This window comes from Onychostruthus taczanowskii, unplaced genomic scaffold (genome assembly GCF_017590055.1).
Source record: "Onychostruthus taczanowskii isolate IOZ18803 unplaced genomic scaffold, ASM1759005v1 scaffold2, whole genome shotgun sequence".
In the NCBI taxonomy this organism is placed as follows: domain Eukaryota; kingdom Metazoa; phylum Chordata; class Aves; order Passeriformes; family Passeridae; genus Onychostruthus; species Onychostruthus taczanowskii.
Genome location: NW_024499239.1, coordinates 14758986 through 14778337, shown reverse-complemented (window position 1 = coordinate 14778337; position 19352 = coordinate 14758986). Strand labels below are relative to the sequence as shown.

Below are 19352 nucleotides of genomic sequence, written 5' to 3'. Positions count from 1 at the left end.
AGGCTCTCGTGATATATTTCACTACATACTGCCTATCAGTGTTGTAAAAATGCTTTTAACTATAACATTAATCTTTTCACACAATATATTTTGGAAGATACTGCTATATGATTAAGACCATAAACTGAAAACTAAAAAATGTCTAATATTTTCTTAAGTCTAACCATAACACTGCATTCTAATACCAATCCCAAAAGCAATAGGCATCTATTGAAGAATCATAGTTTGATTTTTGTTTGCCATTACTTGGAGAAACTTTTTCATTGACTCAATAGAGAGCCCATGTTCTATGGTTTACTAATTAAAACTCACATGCTCAACTCAGCATATTAACAATTGCAATTTTCACAAAAGACATTAAGCTTATCTTTCATTTTCCCCATCTTCTTTTTAATGTATTCCCAATCCTGTTTCACTTGTTTTTGAAAGGCTTCAGGAAAGACCAAAAGGTCCATGAAAGGTTTCTCCCCTTGATATTAGAGCACAGCCATGGAAGTGACTAATTTGGCACTTAGCATAAAATAAGCAGCAGAAGAATAAGGGTAAAAAATGGAGAAGGATTCCTTGAAATTAATATTCAGGAGTAGAATATGCTCCTTCAGAAGAGCCATTTGTAGACTTGTTCTCTCTTCCCATAAAACCACCTTTGTCTGCTCTTATCCTCATCCTTGTAAAAGCTTTTTGTACTGGAGGTGGAATTCACACAGTTCAAGAGAATTGAAAGAGGAATTATTGCTTCAAGCAGATTATGGGTTTCACTTACTTGGCAAGAGTAGGACTAGTAATTTTAAGTAATTTGTTATAAAAAATTGTCACATGCAAGTAACGAGCCACTATCAGCTTTCAAATCAGAAAAGAAACTGGCATAAGACAGGGGCACTATTGTTAAAAGAAAAATAGCAATTACTTATATGCACCAATTTAACTATTCCCCTACACAAATTATTAGTCTGGCAAAAACAAAACAAGAGCTGCAAGTTAGTTTTTCAAGTCTTCCATGGGTTAATTTCAGAGCAGCCTGAATCAGGCACTGAGGTCCACTTCAGTGCTTTCATCCTACCTCCATTTATTGGAAGGGTTTCTCCTTACATAATTTCCATTAATGCTTCCTTCCCAAATGCTTATTGTAGTAGAGCTACACCATTCATTCCTCTAAAGAAAATCCTCCAGCCCAGCAGCCTTAGCATTTGAGGCCTTTTAGACCTCAGCACTGACACGCGAATAATTCTTCTCTTCATGAACAGAAGCTCTAAATTCCTTCAAGGTAGCTTGAGGGCATTAATGAAACTCTCTGGTTTGCAATTCTCTCTGTTGATCTTGCTTCAAAAGCTTGAAATGAAATTCACTTTGAAGTAACTCTCCAAAGAGTGCAATGGCAAAAAAAAAAAAGTTATCTACTGACTGGTAGACAGGAATGGACTTACTCTGGCCACTCTGACAGTCTGCAGAGAGACATTCTATCCGTTGAGTGCTTTTCTCTGGACTATATGGGCCATCATTTTAAAGATTACTTGAAGGGCATACTCTTCAGAAATTCTTTTATATATACAGCTTGTGGAGTTAGGGGCATACATTCTACACCATTGCAAAAATGAATTGAAAGGTACCCACACACCAGAAGCCTCAGTCTCTCTACAAAGAGAATGTGTTAAGTATGTTCATCCAGAAATTTCAAAGGATTCAACAGCCATACAAATGCAGTGGGCAGTGAACCCAGTCTTGTCTCCTTTTAGGTCATGCCAGGGGAGGTTTAGGTTGGATAGTAGAAAGAATTTCTTCAAAGGAAGCATGATTAGACATTGGAATGGGCTGCCCAGAAGTGTTTAAGGAAATACTGGACGTGGCACCTAGTGCCATTGCCCATGGGCACCTAGTTGACATGGTGGTGTTTGGTTAAAGGTTGGACTCAATAATCTCAGAGGTCTTTTCCAGCCTAATTGATCCTGGGATTCTGCACTTTTCCTGAACAGAAAAGGGAAGACCCATTTGCACCACGTGTGCTGAGCCTGTGGCTACACTAAGACATGGTTTACCTTCTACAAGATGGCCAAGACTAAAGTCACCTTGCCTTTCCTGTGTCCTGACAGCCTCTCACAGTAGCAGGCTCACCATCAGCCCAGAGGCACTGTCAGTATCCACTGGCACTGCCCTTACTTCCCCAATGCAAAGCTGACTGCTACAGCCAAAGCAAACTCTTACAGGGAATATATGGCATTCTCAAGTGTTCCCTTTGAATTGACAGTTCATTGGTTTCAGCTACAGAGTACGTGTAAAAACCTGGTATTTATTCTCAGAGACTTCTATGTTTTTTTTAATAGCTCTTCGGTGAGTTTGGGATTTATGTCTTCCAGTGCCTTTGAAAGGCTGACATTATGCACATTTTCTTAGGTCACTCCTGTGGGGATACACTAGACATACTTTTCTGTAACATATAATGAACAATTAGTTCAAATGCATCTATTATGGCTGGAGGAAAATGTGAAATGAACTACTGATTTTGCAAAATTCCTAGCTTTTAAAATTAGTACTTTAGAAAGGAAAGATTCTGACATGCATCACACTTAGAACAACACCACTCACTCTGGCATTATTATTGAACCTCTAGATAGCACTCTCAAGTGTGAATTCAAGGCAAACCTTCTATGCTGTTTATCTCTGTCCTGAAGCTGTGCAGCTTCTTGCTTCTGTGACTCCAACTCAGCACTGAGCAGCTCCATTGTGTCCTTCAAAAGTAAATTCTCTCTCTTGAGTTCAGAAATTTCACTCTGACATTTTTCCAGTTCATCGTGAAGAGATCTGATCTGGCTTTGGCTACTTCCTTCCTAAGAAAAAGGCCACATTTAGTTATTCACAGACTCTTATTTTTAATATTAATATCTTCCTGGAATTGTGTGCATTGCATTTTTGTGATTTGATTTTTCAGTTATATGTGCCATGCTACATATGTGCAAGACAAAAGCAGGGATCAAAAGTTCCTGAATATATTCTATAGTCTCCACAGAATTTATTTTATTGTAACATTCAGTCATTTACTTCTTTTGTAAATTCAGATCTTTACTAGCAAAGAAAAAGCCTGCCTACAGGGTAAAAAATTATAAACATTTCAAGTGAGACGTAAAGGCAGAAAACCCATTCCATTTCTGGAAGAGACTTTTTTTATCACTGGAGAGAGAAATTCTATACTATTGCTTTTGCTAAACACAGCATGGCAATGAAGTACAAACTGGTCACTTGCCTGTTGCTTCTTCAGTGTCCTCACACTCCTCAGCTCCATTTGTAGTTCTTCTATTTGTTTCTTTAGGTTTGTGCATGATGTCTGTTGCTCGGAGAGTTCCATCCTTAGAGATCCTAGTAACAATCAGACAGTCATTTAGGCAGTCAGAGGCCAGCTGGATGGGGAAGGCAGATACAGGGAATGTAGATGAAAACATTAACTCCTTACATTTTGCTTTGTTCCTCAACTCCTTCCCCATTACGCATAATGGCCTCCTTTTACTAGAGAGGTAACTCAGCTGAGCAATAGTAACGTGATATGGAGCTACAAAAGCAATGAGTCCACATCAGAGTCAGAGAGGTAATTCTGTGGCAGTTGTATTGCAGACTCCATCACCACCATTGTTTATTCTAATCTTGAAGATTAGAACCCCTCAGCTTCCCTGTTAATTCAACTGGTGTTCTACAGAGGGCCATAATGCAGACTGAGGAAAGCTCTGCTTGTGTTAGAGAAGTACAATGTTTATTCAAGCTCACCTGTCATATACTGCAACTTTTGGGTATATTAGGTACAAGTTTTTCAAATACACGAAGAAAAAAGTTTTTATCTCTGTTGTCTCCCTACAATTTTTCTTGAAGAAGAGAATCTATCTATTCAAAGTCTAAACTTTAGAGAGCAAGAAATCTTTCTAGCAAATTTTAACTACCGGTGGAAAAAAACTCCAAGAATAAAATTCAGTTTGTATGTAAAATGCTTTCAAATTATTCTTTATTTAATTAAAAAAACCCCATTTTATAGATGAGCTTTAATAACCTGAGATTAAACCTGGAGATATTACACATCTTGCTAGTGCAGTGCTCTGTTTAGTTCTAAACAGTTTTGGGCACTTTTGAAACTGACTAAACAGTACATAGGGAGCAACTGATCTCCACTGCTGAACTCAACAGAGCAGACTTGAAGCACATATAAAAATTCATCTCAACATAGCAAAAGAAGAGGAAAATCACATAAACTAATTATAATTTTCCAATCTAATATGCCTGATAATGCATACTTGAATGCTGTACACCATACTACTCTCTCAGCAACATTTTGCTGCTGACAATTGAAAGCTTGGTTAACAAAGAATATTAAGATTATATTGTTGAAATTGCAGGGTATGAAATAAGAGATTAACAAAGATTTGAGCACCCAGAAAATGGGAAAGAAAATGAATGGGACGAAAGTCAGTGGTTCTCAGCACATATACAATCAAGCAGTAGGAACTGTGCAAGACATGAGGCACTATACCTAGCAACAGGGTTTGCTGCTTTTGTATCTGCTCAAGTTCATCATGCAATTCTTTCTTTGCTTTCTCTTCCAAGGTTTGTATTTCCAGCCTATGAGACTGATGTTGGATCTTCAAAGTCTCATTAAATTCCTTTTTCAAACGTTCTTCTGTCTCCTGAAAGCAAAAGTCCCCCCAAAACAAAGTAGTTGGAGTCTGTTTATCAGATTGTTGTTTTGCTTGTAGTGCTAGGATGAATCTGGCATTTCATTGTAGAACTTTAATTTTCATCACCAGTTTTCAAGACATTTTATCAATGCAAGCATAAAAATGAGCTGAAGTTGAAAATTAACACTTAATAGGTACAAGATAAATTATCAGTGTATCACCTCTTAGATTTGTTGAGCATAGTGAAATAATAACACTGATATCTTTGCACTATTTGACATTAGAAAGAAAGTTTTATTTTTCATACAAAGGCCTCCAGATTTGACTTGTTTGCCATTACTTATCACAGTGTGTCAGACAAAGGCATCTATCTTTCCTTGAATCACTCTTGGGTCACGCTTCCACTGTCATTAGAAGTACTGCTGGTACACTGCAAATGATGGAGCTCTGCAAATGATAGTGGCTCTGAAACAAAACTCCTATCCTCAGTTTCATTCTCACCAACTCACTGCCTTCAGCTTGGTTTTGTCAAAACTGGAATTTTATTTGGAATATATAAACAAGATATTAAATTCTACTTAGGGTGTTTTTATTACCTATGTTTCATATGTTAATGTACTAAACTGTGGGAACCAACAGGGACATCTGAACTCCATGTCACAATCATGTGTACATTTTTCAAGATGATTTTTTCTTGGACAGCAACAGTCTTTAGAACTTCAGTATATTGCATTAACATTTCGTCACTGAAATCAATTCACTTGGACCTTTAAAAGCTTTGGCTATCCTGTTAGTGAAATGATTTCTTGAAGGAATATAAGGCAATACACATCACTATATGTTTCTATTATACTTCTTAAATATTTATGTATAAATTAATAATGGATGAAACATAATAAAACTGAGTCCTGTTATTAATACACTCCTGAGTTCCCTTGTATTTCTGAAGCAGGTGCACAGATAAAGGAGCTTGTATTCATTACAGCCTAACTGTAGGGTATAATATATTCACAATGTTGTCTAAGTTAAAATGTTGAAATTATTAAAAAACAAAACAAAAATCCCACAAACCACCAACCAACCCACCCCTCCCAGCCTGATGATGAGGAGGTTGCAAAATCACAGAATAATTAATTATGTGCAACAATAGCAACCCATCATTAAACTAATTGGAGATAACTGAGTTTTGATAATTGGCTCTCACTTAGATTGTTTACCCCATAAATATATGTATTTTTTTAACATTAGTATGTAGTAAACTGACCTTGAGTTCCTGATTCTTGCTTTTCTCCAACATTTTTAAGACTTTTTGATGTGATGCCTCCAACTGCAGTTTAACATTTTGGTTTTCTTTAATGGTGTTTTGAAGGTCCTGCAAAAGTTTCTCTTTTTCTTTGTTGGACTGTAGATTATGTTTCTTCAGTGACTCCTTGAAATTATTTGCTTGTTGTTCTAATATTTGCTTCAGCTGAGCCACCTTCCAGAAAAGTAAGTCAGCAGGATAGGATTAATTAAGCTGCATTCACAGTGGAAAGGAATTATGTAAAGTTGAATACACTTTATGAGCTTGTGCTGCTCTATGAAAAAATAGTATGATGCTTGTTTTGTGCAAGGAGCCCTTTTTTTCAGTAAAGAATGACAACCTTTTTGCATATATTGTCTGTTGCTCATCAAGTACTTTTTAAAAATTTCAAATCATCTCCATCTCATAGGTACAATCCATAGTTCAATTTGCACAATAATACGGCACAAGCCAGAAGGCAGGCCTAAGGCTTTGCTGAAACTATCCAACAAACTGATGTATTTAATTTGAAAGAGCACCTAGCTTCACCTGTCTCAGACTGAGTTTAAGTTCACTATTCATCCAGTTGTCTCTTGGCTTCTTCCATTGTGTCATCCAATGAAACCAATTTTCCAATTTTCCTGATCGAGCTATGAAGAATAATTGCCAAATAGTATTTGTAATGAAAAACATTAAATGTCTTTAATATATCTGTGTAATGGGATCTGTCTGTGGCCTGGATACACTCCAAGAATAGGCAGATGCCAGAGCCACTTGCCAACCATACTTTTGTTTCAAGAGATGATTCATTTTTTTTAATTACTTTTTAAAGAAATATGTGGTAAATCACAAGATTTAATCAGAGGCACTTTGGTTTCTGGTTACAGGCAAAAAATCTACTTTGTTTTCACACCTATTGAACTCAAGCCAATATTTTCCTGTATAAAGAAAAGAAACACTAAAATTTTTAGCTACTGCAGTTCCTTATAAACCTAACCTTTGATGTGAAAGACTTAATGCTGTACAGTCCCTCCTATCAGCTGACACAATATGCATTAGCATAACTACACTCAAGTATGCATTTTTTATGGGCTTCCTGAAAATAAAGGGACTGAAAAAATTGTGTCAGAAAAAAAGGCTGTATATTTTATAATAGAAAAATTTGAAACAGGAAAAACATTACTTGGAATACTTCTAAAGCAAATTAGTCAGCTAGGCAGGAAAGACCAACAGAGGCCTATATAAACTCCATCTGTGGTCATGTTGTTATAAACTTCCCCAACTCTTCACAGACAAGTACTGGCCCAAAGGACTTCTAACATGAAACAAAAGATCATACTAACTAGAAACAGGCTAAGCTGGGAACATAATGTAGTAATAAATCAGATTGAAAAGTAGTTTTAATACCATTGTTTTTCAGTTATTAAGAAATGTACAGGCATACAACGACATTCTCATGAATCCTTGTACTTCTAACAGAGGTTAAGAAACAAACGATTCCATCCTATCAGGTTTCTTCCTCCTGTCTTGCAATTAAAAAGGTTTTCAAATCCACCAGTGAAAATTCTTCTCTGGAATGTTTTGCAGTGCCCCAGTAATTTTTTGCACTTCCTGACTTCTAAACAGATAGCCAGACGCTCAATTTGCTTAAGTTGGTAAAGTAGCATTTCAGCCAATGAAACTCTGCCAGCTCATATCAGTCCAGAATCTATTTGGATGTTTTCATTATTAACAAAGCAACAACACTCTGGGATTTTGTGTTTTATAATGTCCTCCTGCTGCAAAACAAAAGTTCTTGAAAAAAATGTACTTTAATTCCATTACTAATTCACTTTTATCTACCAGAATTGCATAAAGTGATCTCAGAGATGGAAACATTACCCAACATAACATAAAGAGTAATATGGCATAAGAAATAAAAACAAAATTAATGGTATTTCACAGGTTTTTTAGGCTTATTTCAGAGTTTCTTCAATTATGTTCACAGTAAACAATATTCCTAAACTTGTGGCAATTCCTGACCAGAGGAATTTCTGACTGTGATTTTTGGCTGCTATTTGGTGGAATCTTCAAGGTGCATAGAAACTCTGGGCATTGTATGAATGTAGCTATGATATTTTATGAAAAATCCTTTGCTAGGATTTTTCTCCTGAGGAGCTGAGGAGCCTCAGGAGAGAAATGTAAACAATAACTATCTGCTGCTGTGGAATGCAACAGGTGCATCTGTGATTGGCGCATGTTGGTTGTTTCTAATTAATGGCCAATCACAGTCAGTTGGCTCGGACTCTGGGAGCCAGAAGCCTTTGTTATTGCATTCCATTCCTGTTCTTTCTAGCCTTCTGATGAATCCTTTTTTCTCTATTCTTTTAATATAGCTTTAATATATCATTTTAATATAATATATATCATAATATAATAAACCAGCCTTCTGAAACATGGAGTCAAGATTCATGTCTCTTCACTCATCCAAGGAGCCTCCTCACGCAAAGGATCAACCACATACGAAGATGTATCATGACAAGCTGATGTTTTATGTATCTTCTAATTCCAGAATGAAACAGAAACATAGAATATTCTGAGCTGGAAGGGGCCCACAGGGATCATAGAAGCCCAACTCCTGGGCCTGCACAGCCATCCCCACAGGGATCATAGAAGCCCAACTCCTGGGCCTGCACAGCCCCATCTGCAGGAGTCACACCATGTGCCTGAGAGCATTGCCCAAACACTCCTTGAATTCTGTCAGTTTGATGGCTGTGACCACTTCACTGGAGAGCCTGTTCCAGTGCCCAACCACCCTCTTGGAGAAAAACCTATATCCAACCTAAACTTTCCCTGACAGCTTCAGGCCATTCCTCTGGGTCTTGTCACTGGTCCCCAGAGACAGAAATCAGTGTCTGCCCCTCCTCTTCCCCTCATAAGGAAGTTCTGGACTGCAATGAGGTCTCCCTTCAGTTTCCTCCAGGCTAAAGAGACCAAGTGACCTCAGCTGCTCTTTACACAGCTTCCCCTCAAGTCCCTTCACTATCCCTGTAGCCATCCTTTGGACACTTTCTAATAGCTTCGTATTTTTTTTGAGTTGTGGCACCAATATCCTCTAACACATGCTGAAGAGATCCTGTAGTTCAAAACCAAGGAACTGGAGGGCCCTAATGAATTAGCATTCAACCCACACAGGATCTCACATCTTTCCTTCCAAATGACCAAACAGATGAAGTCTGATTTCTTTATCCATAAAAATCTTATTAATACAGAAATTCTGCCAGTTTGAAGTGCAACCCTAGAGAGATGAAATTATCATTCTTCTGTCTACTCTGCATAATGCTCCAGCTATGTCAGCCAAACCAAAAACGGGTCTTAGGCAGCCAAAGAAGCTATTTTTAGGTCTGAAATTGTATCCAGGTTAGAACTGGATTAGTAACAGCACATTGCCTAACCTCTGAGGCGGAAGCTCTGGGCTGAGCCATTGCAAAGGTTCCCAGATGGGAAACATGCCCTAAGTGAAACATAATACTATATAGTAAATGGTGCTTTCTTGGCTGTGAATATTCATGTACCTACAGCAGGAAACTATTACAAGTTGAAATGACTTCACTACCCTGGCAATATTGCCAAGTAGTTAGATCAGAAAGTAACTTTTGGAGTAATCAACAAAAATGCAAAATTTCTCTTCAAATGTAGCATTTCCCCTTTTTGAGATCAGTCAGATTCTAAGATACAATAAAATGTTTCTTAGGGTATCTTCATATTTACCATGGCTCTGTGAACGTGACATATGGCATGCTATGTACTATTTAATATTATTTATGTTTATGGTGGCAATAATTTTCCAGCACTCTTTGCTAATTTACCATGATCTTGTGATGCGACTGGATGAACAGTTAGAAAACATAAGTTTCCTTCATATTTTACTGTCCTGAACATGTGATTTCAAGAAAAGTAATTTGACTATTCACGACCTTATTTTCTGCATTTGCAAAACCTGAGGAATAAACCTTCATGTCATAAACCTTTCACTCTGAATAGGCCAACATAGGTTGGATTGACCCAAAATTCTTACAGAGAAGTGGCATGCAGAAATGTGTAATGAAACTTTAAAATAGCCAGAAATTTCAGAACATTAAACTACACTTAAATTCTGTATTTGTAAGACTGAGAAACAGACAGAATGTCAGAATGTCACTGTTTGATAACAGAATGTATGTTAACAGAATGTTTTAGAGAAGAAATAAAAATGAAAAACCCATGCTGCACTCATAACTAGTAGAGCTAGTGTAGCACAGATGGGAGAAAAACCAGGTGTGGCTTACCATAAATGAGCACAACCCATGCCCTGATTGCTGGAACATGCACACCAAGGGGTAGTAGTGGCATGTGGGAAAGTGGAGGCAGTAAAGGGAGGACAATGTTTTGCTTAGCTTCCTCATGAGCCTATCTGTCCTATCTGTCCTTTCTCTGTCTTTAAATACTCAGCAAGAATTTATTATGGCCACTGAGAGGCTACAAATGTCAACTGAAGAAGATCTAGGTCTTCACCTTTTGCAGAGTTGTTGCCATGCAAACTCCCACTGAACCTGAGGGAAGTGAAACTGGTTAGAATCAGTGAAGATACATCTCTATGCTTTAAAAAAAAATCAGAAAGTTAACAGGAGTTGTAAGGAAGATTCTAATTTTGCTTGTAAATAAACAAACAATCAGAGTCACTCTGCAACCCTACTATAGCCAAACTCCTCACCTTAGCACATCTCCAAAGAGTAATATATGAAATAAATAGGCTTGTCAAACTCTTCAGAGATATTTAGAAGCAGTTATTTCTGTTATTTCTATTTGGAGTCCTTGCATATTTTATTGAATGATAGACACAACAAGTAGCATTAAGATCTAACCTAGAATCTCTCAGATGGGATGAAAAATGAAGAGACTTTTTATTACTGCATTATATTTATGCCCAGTTTACCTCAAGTGAAGAGTTTTGAAGTTTCCCAGTTAGAACTTCTTTCTCTTTCTCTAGTTGCTTTAGTTCACACTCGGATTTTCTTTTAAATTCATCTAGCTGTGTCTGGAGCTCCTAAAATTAAAAATAAAAAAAAATAAAAAAAAAAGAAGAAAAGACAAGAGCATGCAATAGATGGGACAAAACATGCAACATGAAAAAGAACACATTTCTTCTACCTTAACCTAGATAATACAGAAGTGTGCACAACATTACATGCTACTGTCATTTATTGTCACTTGTGTTATTTAATTTAAAATATATTAACAGTTTGGCTTGCTTCTTTCCAGTATTACTGTGAGACAATATAGCTCACATCATCCTAATCTTCTACTGAAAGCTTCCTTAAGGTGTAAAACTGTACAGCATGAAGAGTCAGACTGTTTTCCCTAGAGTGGTGTTAATCTTCAAAAATTATTTAGTATGCAAGAGTCACCCACAAGACCTGAAAAACCATAAATATACATTAGCCATATAAATAACAAGATGACTAATGGGCAATTAGTGGAAAGAGAATCAAAGGAAGCAATATCTGACAGCATCCATAAAGAAAATAATGGTGAGGAAGTAAAAAGAAAATAAAATAATAAAAAAAAGAGGATTGTAAAATTGCAATGTTGCTGGAAATAGTTAAAAAAAATCAATGAGAGCATCAGTTGCAAGACAGTGACCAAGAGCTTGTAGCAATTGTTTGTAGCAAGTGTTAGCAATTACTTATTGTAGAAAGACTGAATGTGCAACTTCTAGAAACTTCCGGAAGTGACATGCATTACAAATTCATTAGTGTGCTTGCTCTTCCTATTTGTGCAAATTTGCAAACTCAAAAAACATTCTACAGTGCCTTCATGCACTACAAATGAAGGAAACTGAAAAAAATAACGACTTAACACCTCCCCCATCCTGTACAGCTCCTTCTCACACACCCCTGTATAAAACTTAGGTAGCAATTAAAGGATGGAATTAAAGAGATACATGGATATTGCAAGGGTGGAATTAGCTTTAGTTTTGTCTGTACAAAAAGGAGCAGATATAACTGTCTTTTTGATGAAAACATGAAAATCAGGTGCAACATTCCCACTTCATCTCTGTCAACTGACTTTCTTTGTATCTCAATTTTTCTATCTGGAAACATAGATATAACGCTTCCTTAACAGCTGTTACAGGCCTTAGTTGAATAAGAGGATATAAACAGCATCAATAATGAAAAAATTTGTAATTTTATTTGTTTTACTAGCTCAATATTTTTCTGATTAATATGAATCTCTAAGAAGATACTATTGTAAGTAATAATATTTTTAAGTAATGATATTTATTATAATATTTATTTATATTTTAAAAAATGTCTGCTAGTATGCCTTTTTTCTAAAGTATGAAGTGTGTGATACTTAAATTCAATCTGACGCACACGAAGAGCTTCAGCCTGGCATAATTTTAATAATACATGTACAAGCTAATAATAAGTGAAATACACTATATAAAAGGCAAAGTCATTTCCATGAGGTTTCACTAGGGTAACTATGTATCTTGAAGGACTGCATCTTCAGATACTGATGAAAAGTGAGCCATTCCACAAGCAGATAAAATAATTTACTCACCCAGGTTCAATTTTGACAAATAAGATTGTAAAAATGTATAAATGCAGTTTCATGGAAATTAATTCTTTTAGCAAGCACTAAACACAAAATTCCTAGTTTCCAAGACTGGGCAGGTACTATGAAGCTCAGCATTTAGGGACAGCAGCTGCTTGCTTTTTATGACTTCCCAACTTGTCAGCAAGTGTTAATTATTCTCAAGTAAATACTGAACTCGGAAAGTTATAGTAGTGTCAACTGCAGAAAATGGGTAGAAGTTCATTCTTAGCACCAAGAAGGGTCTAAAAACCACTTGAGCAGTAGCCTTATTGTCCCATTCTACAAACTGCTGAAATTAACCTTCTTTTTCTGTCCAGAAGATCTTTGATGAACACCGAAGTCCATTAGGAGTCAGAACCTAACTTCCCCCTTAGCTTATGCTCAAATTTGGCAAATCACAGACATGCACTGACTTGTGAGCTCCACTAGTCATTAAAGCACATGCTTAAAACTAAACATCTGCTTCAAGGTTATCCTCCCTTTGAACAGAATTCAGCTCACGTTTAGGTTCCTGCTGCACAAAAGCATTAGAGACTGCAAATTTCCTAAAGCCAAAGAATTCAGTCACAGACAGCAGCTCCGATGAAAGTGAAATTCTTTGAAGAATCTCTTAAGCCAATTGCTGCTAATGCATATCAACAACAAAAATAACACTTAAAACACACTGAGAAAAAGGTATTGCTGAGGTAAGCTGTTTGGATCTACAAGAAGATGAGCCTTCTTTCTGACTAAAGTTAAATAGGGACAAATATATATACACATATATATATATATATATATATGCATTGTAAATAGTTGTAATTTCATTGGTAACACATGCACTCTGAATTAATTTGCCAACACTTTGCAGAATTAGATCCTCTGCCTAATCAATACAAAATTCTGATTAAATAAATTTATCTGAGTGTTTCCCAGCAGCAATCCATGAAAATTTAACTCAGCAATTGGAATAACACCGACAATACATTCTTCGTCAGGAAGGATCTGATATAAAACACTCCAACTGCCACATGCAAAGAATGCAAGGATAAGTATTGCTAAGAAGGCCATTTATCCCATCAAGGATAAATTCACCTTTCTGTCTTTAGAGCTTTTCACAGAAATAAATCAGTCTGACTCTTTTATTTATTTATTCTTTCTGTAGCAAGAACATCCTGGCATTTTGTGTTAATTCAAAGTGCCTACAGTGAGCATAATTCAAATGATGTTGCTGTGACCAATAAGATTAAAACCAGATGAATTAAAACATCTATAAATAGAAGAACATTCCTACCTTCTGCTATTTTTTTTTCCAATTCCATGAAGTTTTAGACTGGCATGATTTCCTTTGTAGCCTTCGTTACATGATTACCATTCCTTTTAACAGCTATTCCTTCAAACAAATCTTTTCCTTATAGGACTGATGCTTGATTTTACAAAAAAAGTTCTTTCTTTTATTCATACCCTCCTTGTAAACAGCTACAGTTTCCACAGCCTATAAAACACACTAGATATATTGTAAAAAAAACCCCAGGGTAGAACTCTGGGGTCACAGTAGTCTATTTTGCAGTGAAAATACTATTTAGGTGGCAATACTCCATTGAAAAATATTGGCTTTATTTTAGTTAAAAATGTAGAACTGTACTGATTCAGGATGGTAAGCCTCTTCTGCAGTCTAGGGATTATTTGGGATTTTTTGCTGTTCTGGCTTGAGCTTGGGTGTGCAACTCACTTCCAACCATGCAGACTCCCTCAAGGACATCCTTAGTCCTATGAAAAAGTAGAGTAGATGATTTGCTGACTGTGATGCCAAGTCTAATTTTCCTAAATGGCAGCTTAACAATAGTTAAAGAGAACTAAAAAATATAGAAAAGATTCAGGGCTGAACAGTTGCCTAAGGGGAGATATTGTACAGAGGGCACTCTCAGCATACACACATTCCTCATTTTACTGAGTTAATTAATGCTATCATTTCTGCACAGCTTTTCAGAATAACCATTTTCTATATTTAAAAATAAATAAATCAGTATTCCAGCTTGACCTCAGCAGAGAAAGTCTGCCTTAGACATTGTTCTCTTTAAGGATTTGGTTACAGAAGCAGTTGAACACTATGCCCTGGTCTAGCCCAAGGACTCCTTCGCTGTCTTTGCAGGAACTCAGGTACTTCACATTATGAACACAAGTCAGTGTTCCACTGAATGAGCTCAGGGATCTGGGAATCCTACAGGATTGAATTCTGTACAATAAAGTCATCAATCATAAAAAAAACTACGTTGATTTCAGTTCTTTTGGTATGCCATGCCTTTGAGTAGCTGAGAGCAAATCACCTGTTAAAGCTCTTGCACATCTTCAGAGCTGCTCTTTTCCTGACTCTCTTTGGTACAAGTCATTTGCTGCAGCTGCGTTATTTGATGTTTCAGTTCATCTACTTTTGTAACAGCTTTGCTTTGGGAATTCAATGTAACTTCCCTATCTTCTGTAGTACCAAAATTTACATTTCAAGTAGCATAAATAACTTGCAGAATTTCCAATATCAGTGACTACTAACATGGAAAATACTTTAGAATGACATTAATGAGTATCTTACCTGCTTTATGCAGGATTTCCTTTGCTTGATGTGAATTTCTCTCTTTGACTACACTTAGATCTTCCTCTTTTTTCAGTATACATTTTGATCCCAGAATTTCTTGTTGTGTTCGCTTAAGCTACACTTCCAAATCCTAAAATATGCCTGACATTACTTTCACATTTATTACATATGTAATTTTCTTGTAATAAGAAATAAATGGTCATTTTCTCTCTTGGTGTTCCACGATATAAATCACCTACAGAGCTGATTTAAATGCTTTTTTTTTGCTCTTCCATACCCTTAAACTGTCTCTGCTGCCAGAATACTTATGATGTGGAGGCCTTCCCTCACACATAGTTGGCATCATTGTAAAGTGAATACCCATCAATAGTTACCATCTAAAAGATGTCTGAGATTATCCTATACTTGAAATAGGTTATACTTCTAATAATTTCGTGACAATTTATGCCAAAAGTTAATGAATATTAATTAGGGCTGTTTCAGTTGCTCAAATACAACAGTTTGTAACATAATCCATTATACAGATGCCTAAACTCAGAAAAAATTGTGTCCTACTTTGCTGGGACTTCTTGTGTCCAGACTTTCCTGGGAGTTGTCTTTCCATAACTAATGGAAAAAATTTGAACCATACAGAATGTTCTATTTCTGGAGGTTCTAGCTGCAGTTTCAGATGTCTAGCATAATACTGCAATACTCATTCAGATAAAATTGCCTTTTTTTCCTATATGAATGTCAAGTAAAACCTCATTTATTAACAGTATTTAACACTCTCTGTAGCTCAAAATTTCAAGGTAAGGTTGTTACTTTTACCTCTGGCATATATGCCAGAATTCTTCCAAAACTAGACTGAACAGATCAGACTTAACGGTTTGTCAGCCTTTGTATTCTCCCTTTTACAGCAGTAATAATAAATGTGTACTAATGCAATGCCTTTCATCTAAAGCCCCAAACCTCTTGGCATACACTAAGGAGAACACAGGAAAATTCATCTTGTTGAATCAATAGTCCTTTCACCTTTCAAGCCTTAAAATGCTTTTCCTGCTAGTATTTACTAATGCTCAAAGGTGTTTCTGATTAAAAAGATGTTTCCACTTCCCTGTCTGCCATTGTCCAAAGAAGTCTGAAAAATGTATTTAATGGTGGCATAAGAAATAGTCAATTTAGAAAGGAGAAACTTTAATTTTTTTTTGTTCAAACTGTAAAGAAACAGAAAACAACATCATGTCTAACTCTTTCCCTCCTTCCACATCTATCCTAGTTTGAAGGTATCTCTTCAAACATTCAAGGCAATATGCTCCAGTGGTATGTAAATTAGCCTCATTCCACAGACTTAGAGGATTTGAAATGTACAAGTTAAGCATATGTTCTTCAGAAAATATTTCAGTTTTATCCAGCTGAAACCGAATTTAAAAAATAAGTTGCTAATGACACCATCCTCTTACTTCCACTTCTACAAATAATGTAATTCCTCTTCCACTTCCACAAATAATGTAATAGCTTACATTATTTGTTCCTAAATTACTGCATATCTTATACAATAATCAGAAGCGTAAACCATGCACATAAATTTTCATGTGTTTAATCTTAATTTTTCCTGAACGTCACCTAATGTACCCACAAAAAAAATCAAAATCTTCCTTTCTCTCTTTTCCTCTAATGCTTCCAACTTCTACAGAGCCAGGATACTTTTTAGTACTAAAAAAGATATTACAGATTGGCTCAATTTAAAAAAAGGGCTTATCTGTATCTCTGCCATTCATTGTATCCTCTTCACTTTTCTGTAAAAGATAGAGGTTGTTCTGCTACAGATCTACACACCGAGACAATGAAATCTGAATAATGCTGGGGAAGGTGTATTCAATTCATCCTCTGATCTTGTAAAGCACAGAGGTAGGGACTGTATTGAAGGCTGAACTCCCTCTAAGAACATCCTCAGAGAAGTAGCTCAGAACTCTGCATCGTCAGCAAAACGATAGTGGCAAGCAAGATGTGAGGGCAGATGGTGAAAACAGTTAAGAGCTGCCTTGGAAGAACAGCTGACTGGGCTGACCCTGCTCCCTGCAGAATTCTGGGGCTCTCTTCCTCCAAAGGAAGAAAATCTTCTTTCCCATTAGGGAACAATTTTTGTTATTCTGTAATACTCCAAGTCTAGACTTTCAAGGTGTTTTCTTATCTAATACACAAGATTGCTATCATAGGGCTGGAGGCATGTCTGGTAGGTGAGTTTGCGTGATGTAAAGGACCAAAAGTATCTGAAGAAAGTTGAACTGATGAGTACAGAGCATGGCTGGGTGCTACAATGTCAGCACTGTGCATCAGCATCTCTCCTGCACTCTGACCTTATAAAGCAGCTGTTTGGCAGATTTCCCATGACATGCCAACCTCTGAAACTGCATCTGACACATGATGCAACCAGGAAGGGTCTGCTGAGCTGTGCTGCAAATGTGTGAGATACACAGCAGTGAGGGTGGGCAGGCAAAGTGCAAGGTGAGAACCAATGGCCAAAGTCGCATGGCTCAGCACATAAAACTTCACAAGTGTAAAGGACACTTCATTACATGGCACTGGGTACAAGCCATTGCTGCAAGAGTCATACAAAACACTTGACTCCTAAACTGCCAGCTCAGCTCTCATATCCAACCCTCTTTATATCCATGCATTGAGCTATTGGCAACCACAAGGGAAAAGGAGAATGTACTCTGTAAACAAACAGTCATTGGTAGCAGTAGTGCCTGTGTGCTGTTCCGCCACATTGCCGGGCAGAAAAGGTAAAACTTTCTTCAGGCAACAGATAAATTTTACTTCATTCCTCCCTCAAGGAATACAAATTATAGTGTTCAAAGTGTTCTCCTAATGAGTTACTAATCATCTTAACTCTATCTTTAAAAATGCCAGCATTATATCACTCCTATTTCCATTCTAAGCCTCTAAAACTGCTTTACTACTTAAAAAGCATTTGAATCAACATGATCTGTAAAAGCCCCTCCTCTCCCAAATTTTAAAGAATTGATAATTTTCATTTTCTCAGGCAGAGATATGGATTAACTCTACCTGTATCCGCTCCTTCAGCTTCTGGGAATGCTTCTTCCTCTCATTTATCTTCTGGCTTTTCTCCTCTAGGTCTGCCTCCAGCTTCTTTACCTGCTGCAGCAAAAAACCTTCCTCAGCCTCTGAGCTCTTCTTTTGCTCTGTTTCTCCTTGTTCACAGTTTGCTTCTATCACAGATTGCTGCATAGCTATTTTCAAAGTCTCTTTTTGTATCTCACATGGGGCTTGCAGTTTTCTTGTTTTCTGAGTATATTCTTCATATGTTTTCTGGTTCTCACTCTTCAGGTTTTCTATCTCATTCATTACAGTGTGCCTTTCCACACTATATTTTTCATCTAAATTTACTTTTTTATCTAGATTTTCTCCTCTAAATGCTTTGCATTCATTTAGCAGTCCATCAAACTCCTGATTTAAATGTGGAAGTTTGTTTTCAAAGTCTGCAGTGGTGTCTACTGTGTCTGTAGAAAGACCCGTCTGTGCTTGTTTCTCTTCTGTTCTTGACTCCTTCTCTTCTGCTTGCTTTTTACACAATATTAACTCTGCTAAGGCTTCTTCCTTCAATCTCTTGTGTTGTGCTACTGCAATTTCAAGGGCCTGAATATGCTTTCTCAGTAACTGCTCTTCTTCAGCTTTGCTTTTACACTGGAGAATAGTTTCTCTTGTCTCAGCAAGAATATTCCGAATTTCTTCTTCATGAGCCTCTCTCAAAGCCTCTATACTGTCCTCATGTTCATCATTCTTAGTGTTCAGGGCATATATCACCTATCAAACAAGAAAAATAGAAAAGTAAAGTATCTTGTGAACAATAGCCATTAATCCAGTTACTGTATCTATCAAGGTGTTAAACACTAAAAGAGAATTACTGCTATAGATTAATATTTTTTTGGTGGTGCTGTGTCTTTGTGTTGTTTCAATTTTTTTTATCCCACTAGGAACAGAAGGGACAATTATAAACTGAAAAACCTTATAAAAAAGGTGACAAACAGTATTTAAAAAAATTTTTGTCAGAAATTTCTTTTTTATTCTAGGTAAGTTGTCACTTCATGTCACTAGTTTGATCTCTAATACAAAGAAGGAAGTTGGGTCCCTTCTCTAGCTAACTGACTCCTCATTTGAAGTTCAGTTCATCTGACCTTCAATGCAGCAGGACTACTAAAGGCCACACTGCCTTTAGCACAAAAAA

At 36.7% G+C, this 19352-nt stretch overlaps 1 protein-coding gene across 6 annotated transcripts in view; it reads right to left on the bottom strand.

The window, feature by feature from the left end:
* FAM184B (family with sequence similarity 184 member B) overlaps window positions 1-19352 on the bottom strand; it is a 39367-nt gene that overhangs the window by 6716 nt on the left and 13299 nt on the right. For 4 of the 6 annotated variants that reach the window (XM_041402440.1, XM_041402442.1, XM_041402443.1 and 1 more), the window contains exons 2-7: window positions 18173-18931; window positions 10886-10996; window positions 5914-6126; window positions 4505-4658; window positions 3236-3348; window positions 2581-2822 (exon numbers count right to left, since the gene is read on the bottom strand). In XM_041402440.1, the coding sequence (XP_041258374.1) occupies window positions 2581-2822; window positions 3236-3348; window positions 4505-4658; window positions 5914-6126; window positions 10886-10996; window positions 18173-18931 (1592 nt within the window). The remainder of the gene's footprint in view (window positions 1-2580; window positions 2823-3235; window positions 3349-4504; window positions 4659-5913; window positions 6127-10885; window positions 10997-18172; window positions 18932-19352) is intronic. The other 2 variants (XM_041402445.1, XM_041402446.1) reach the window with 1 other exon arrangement.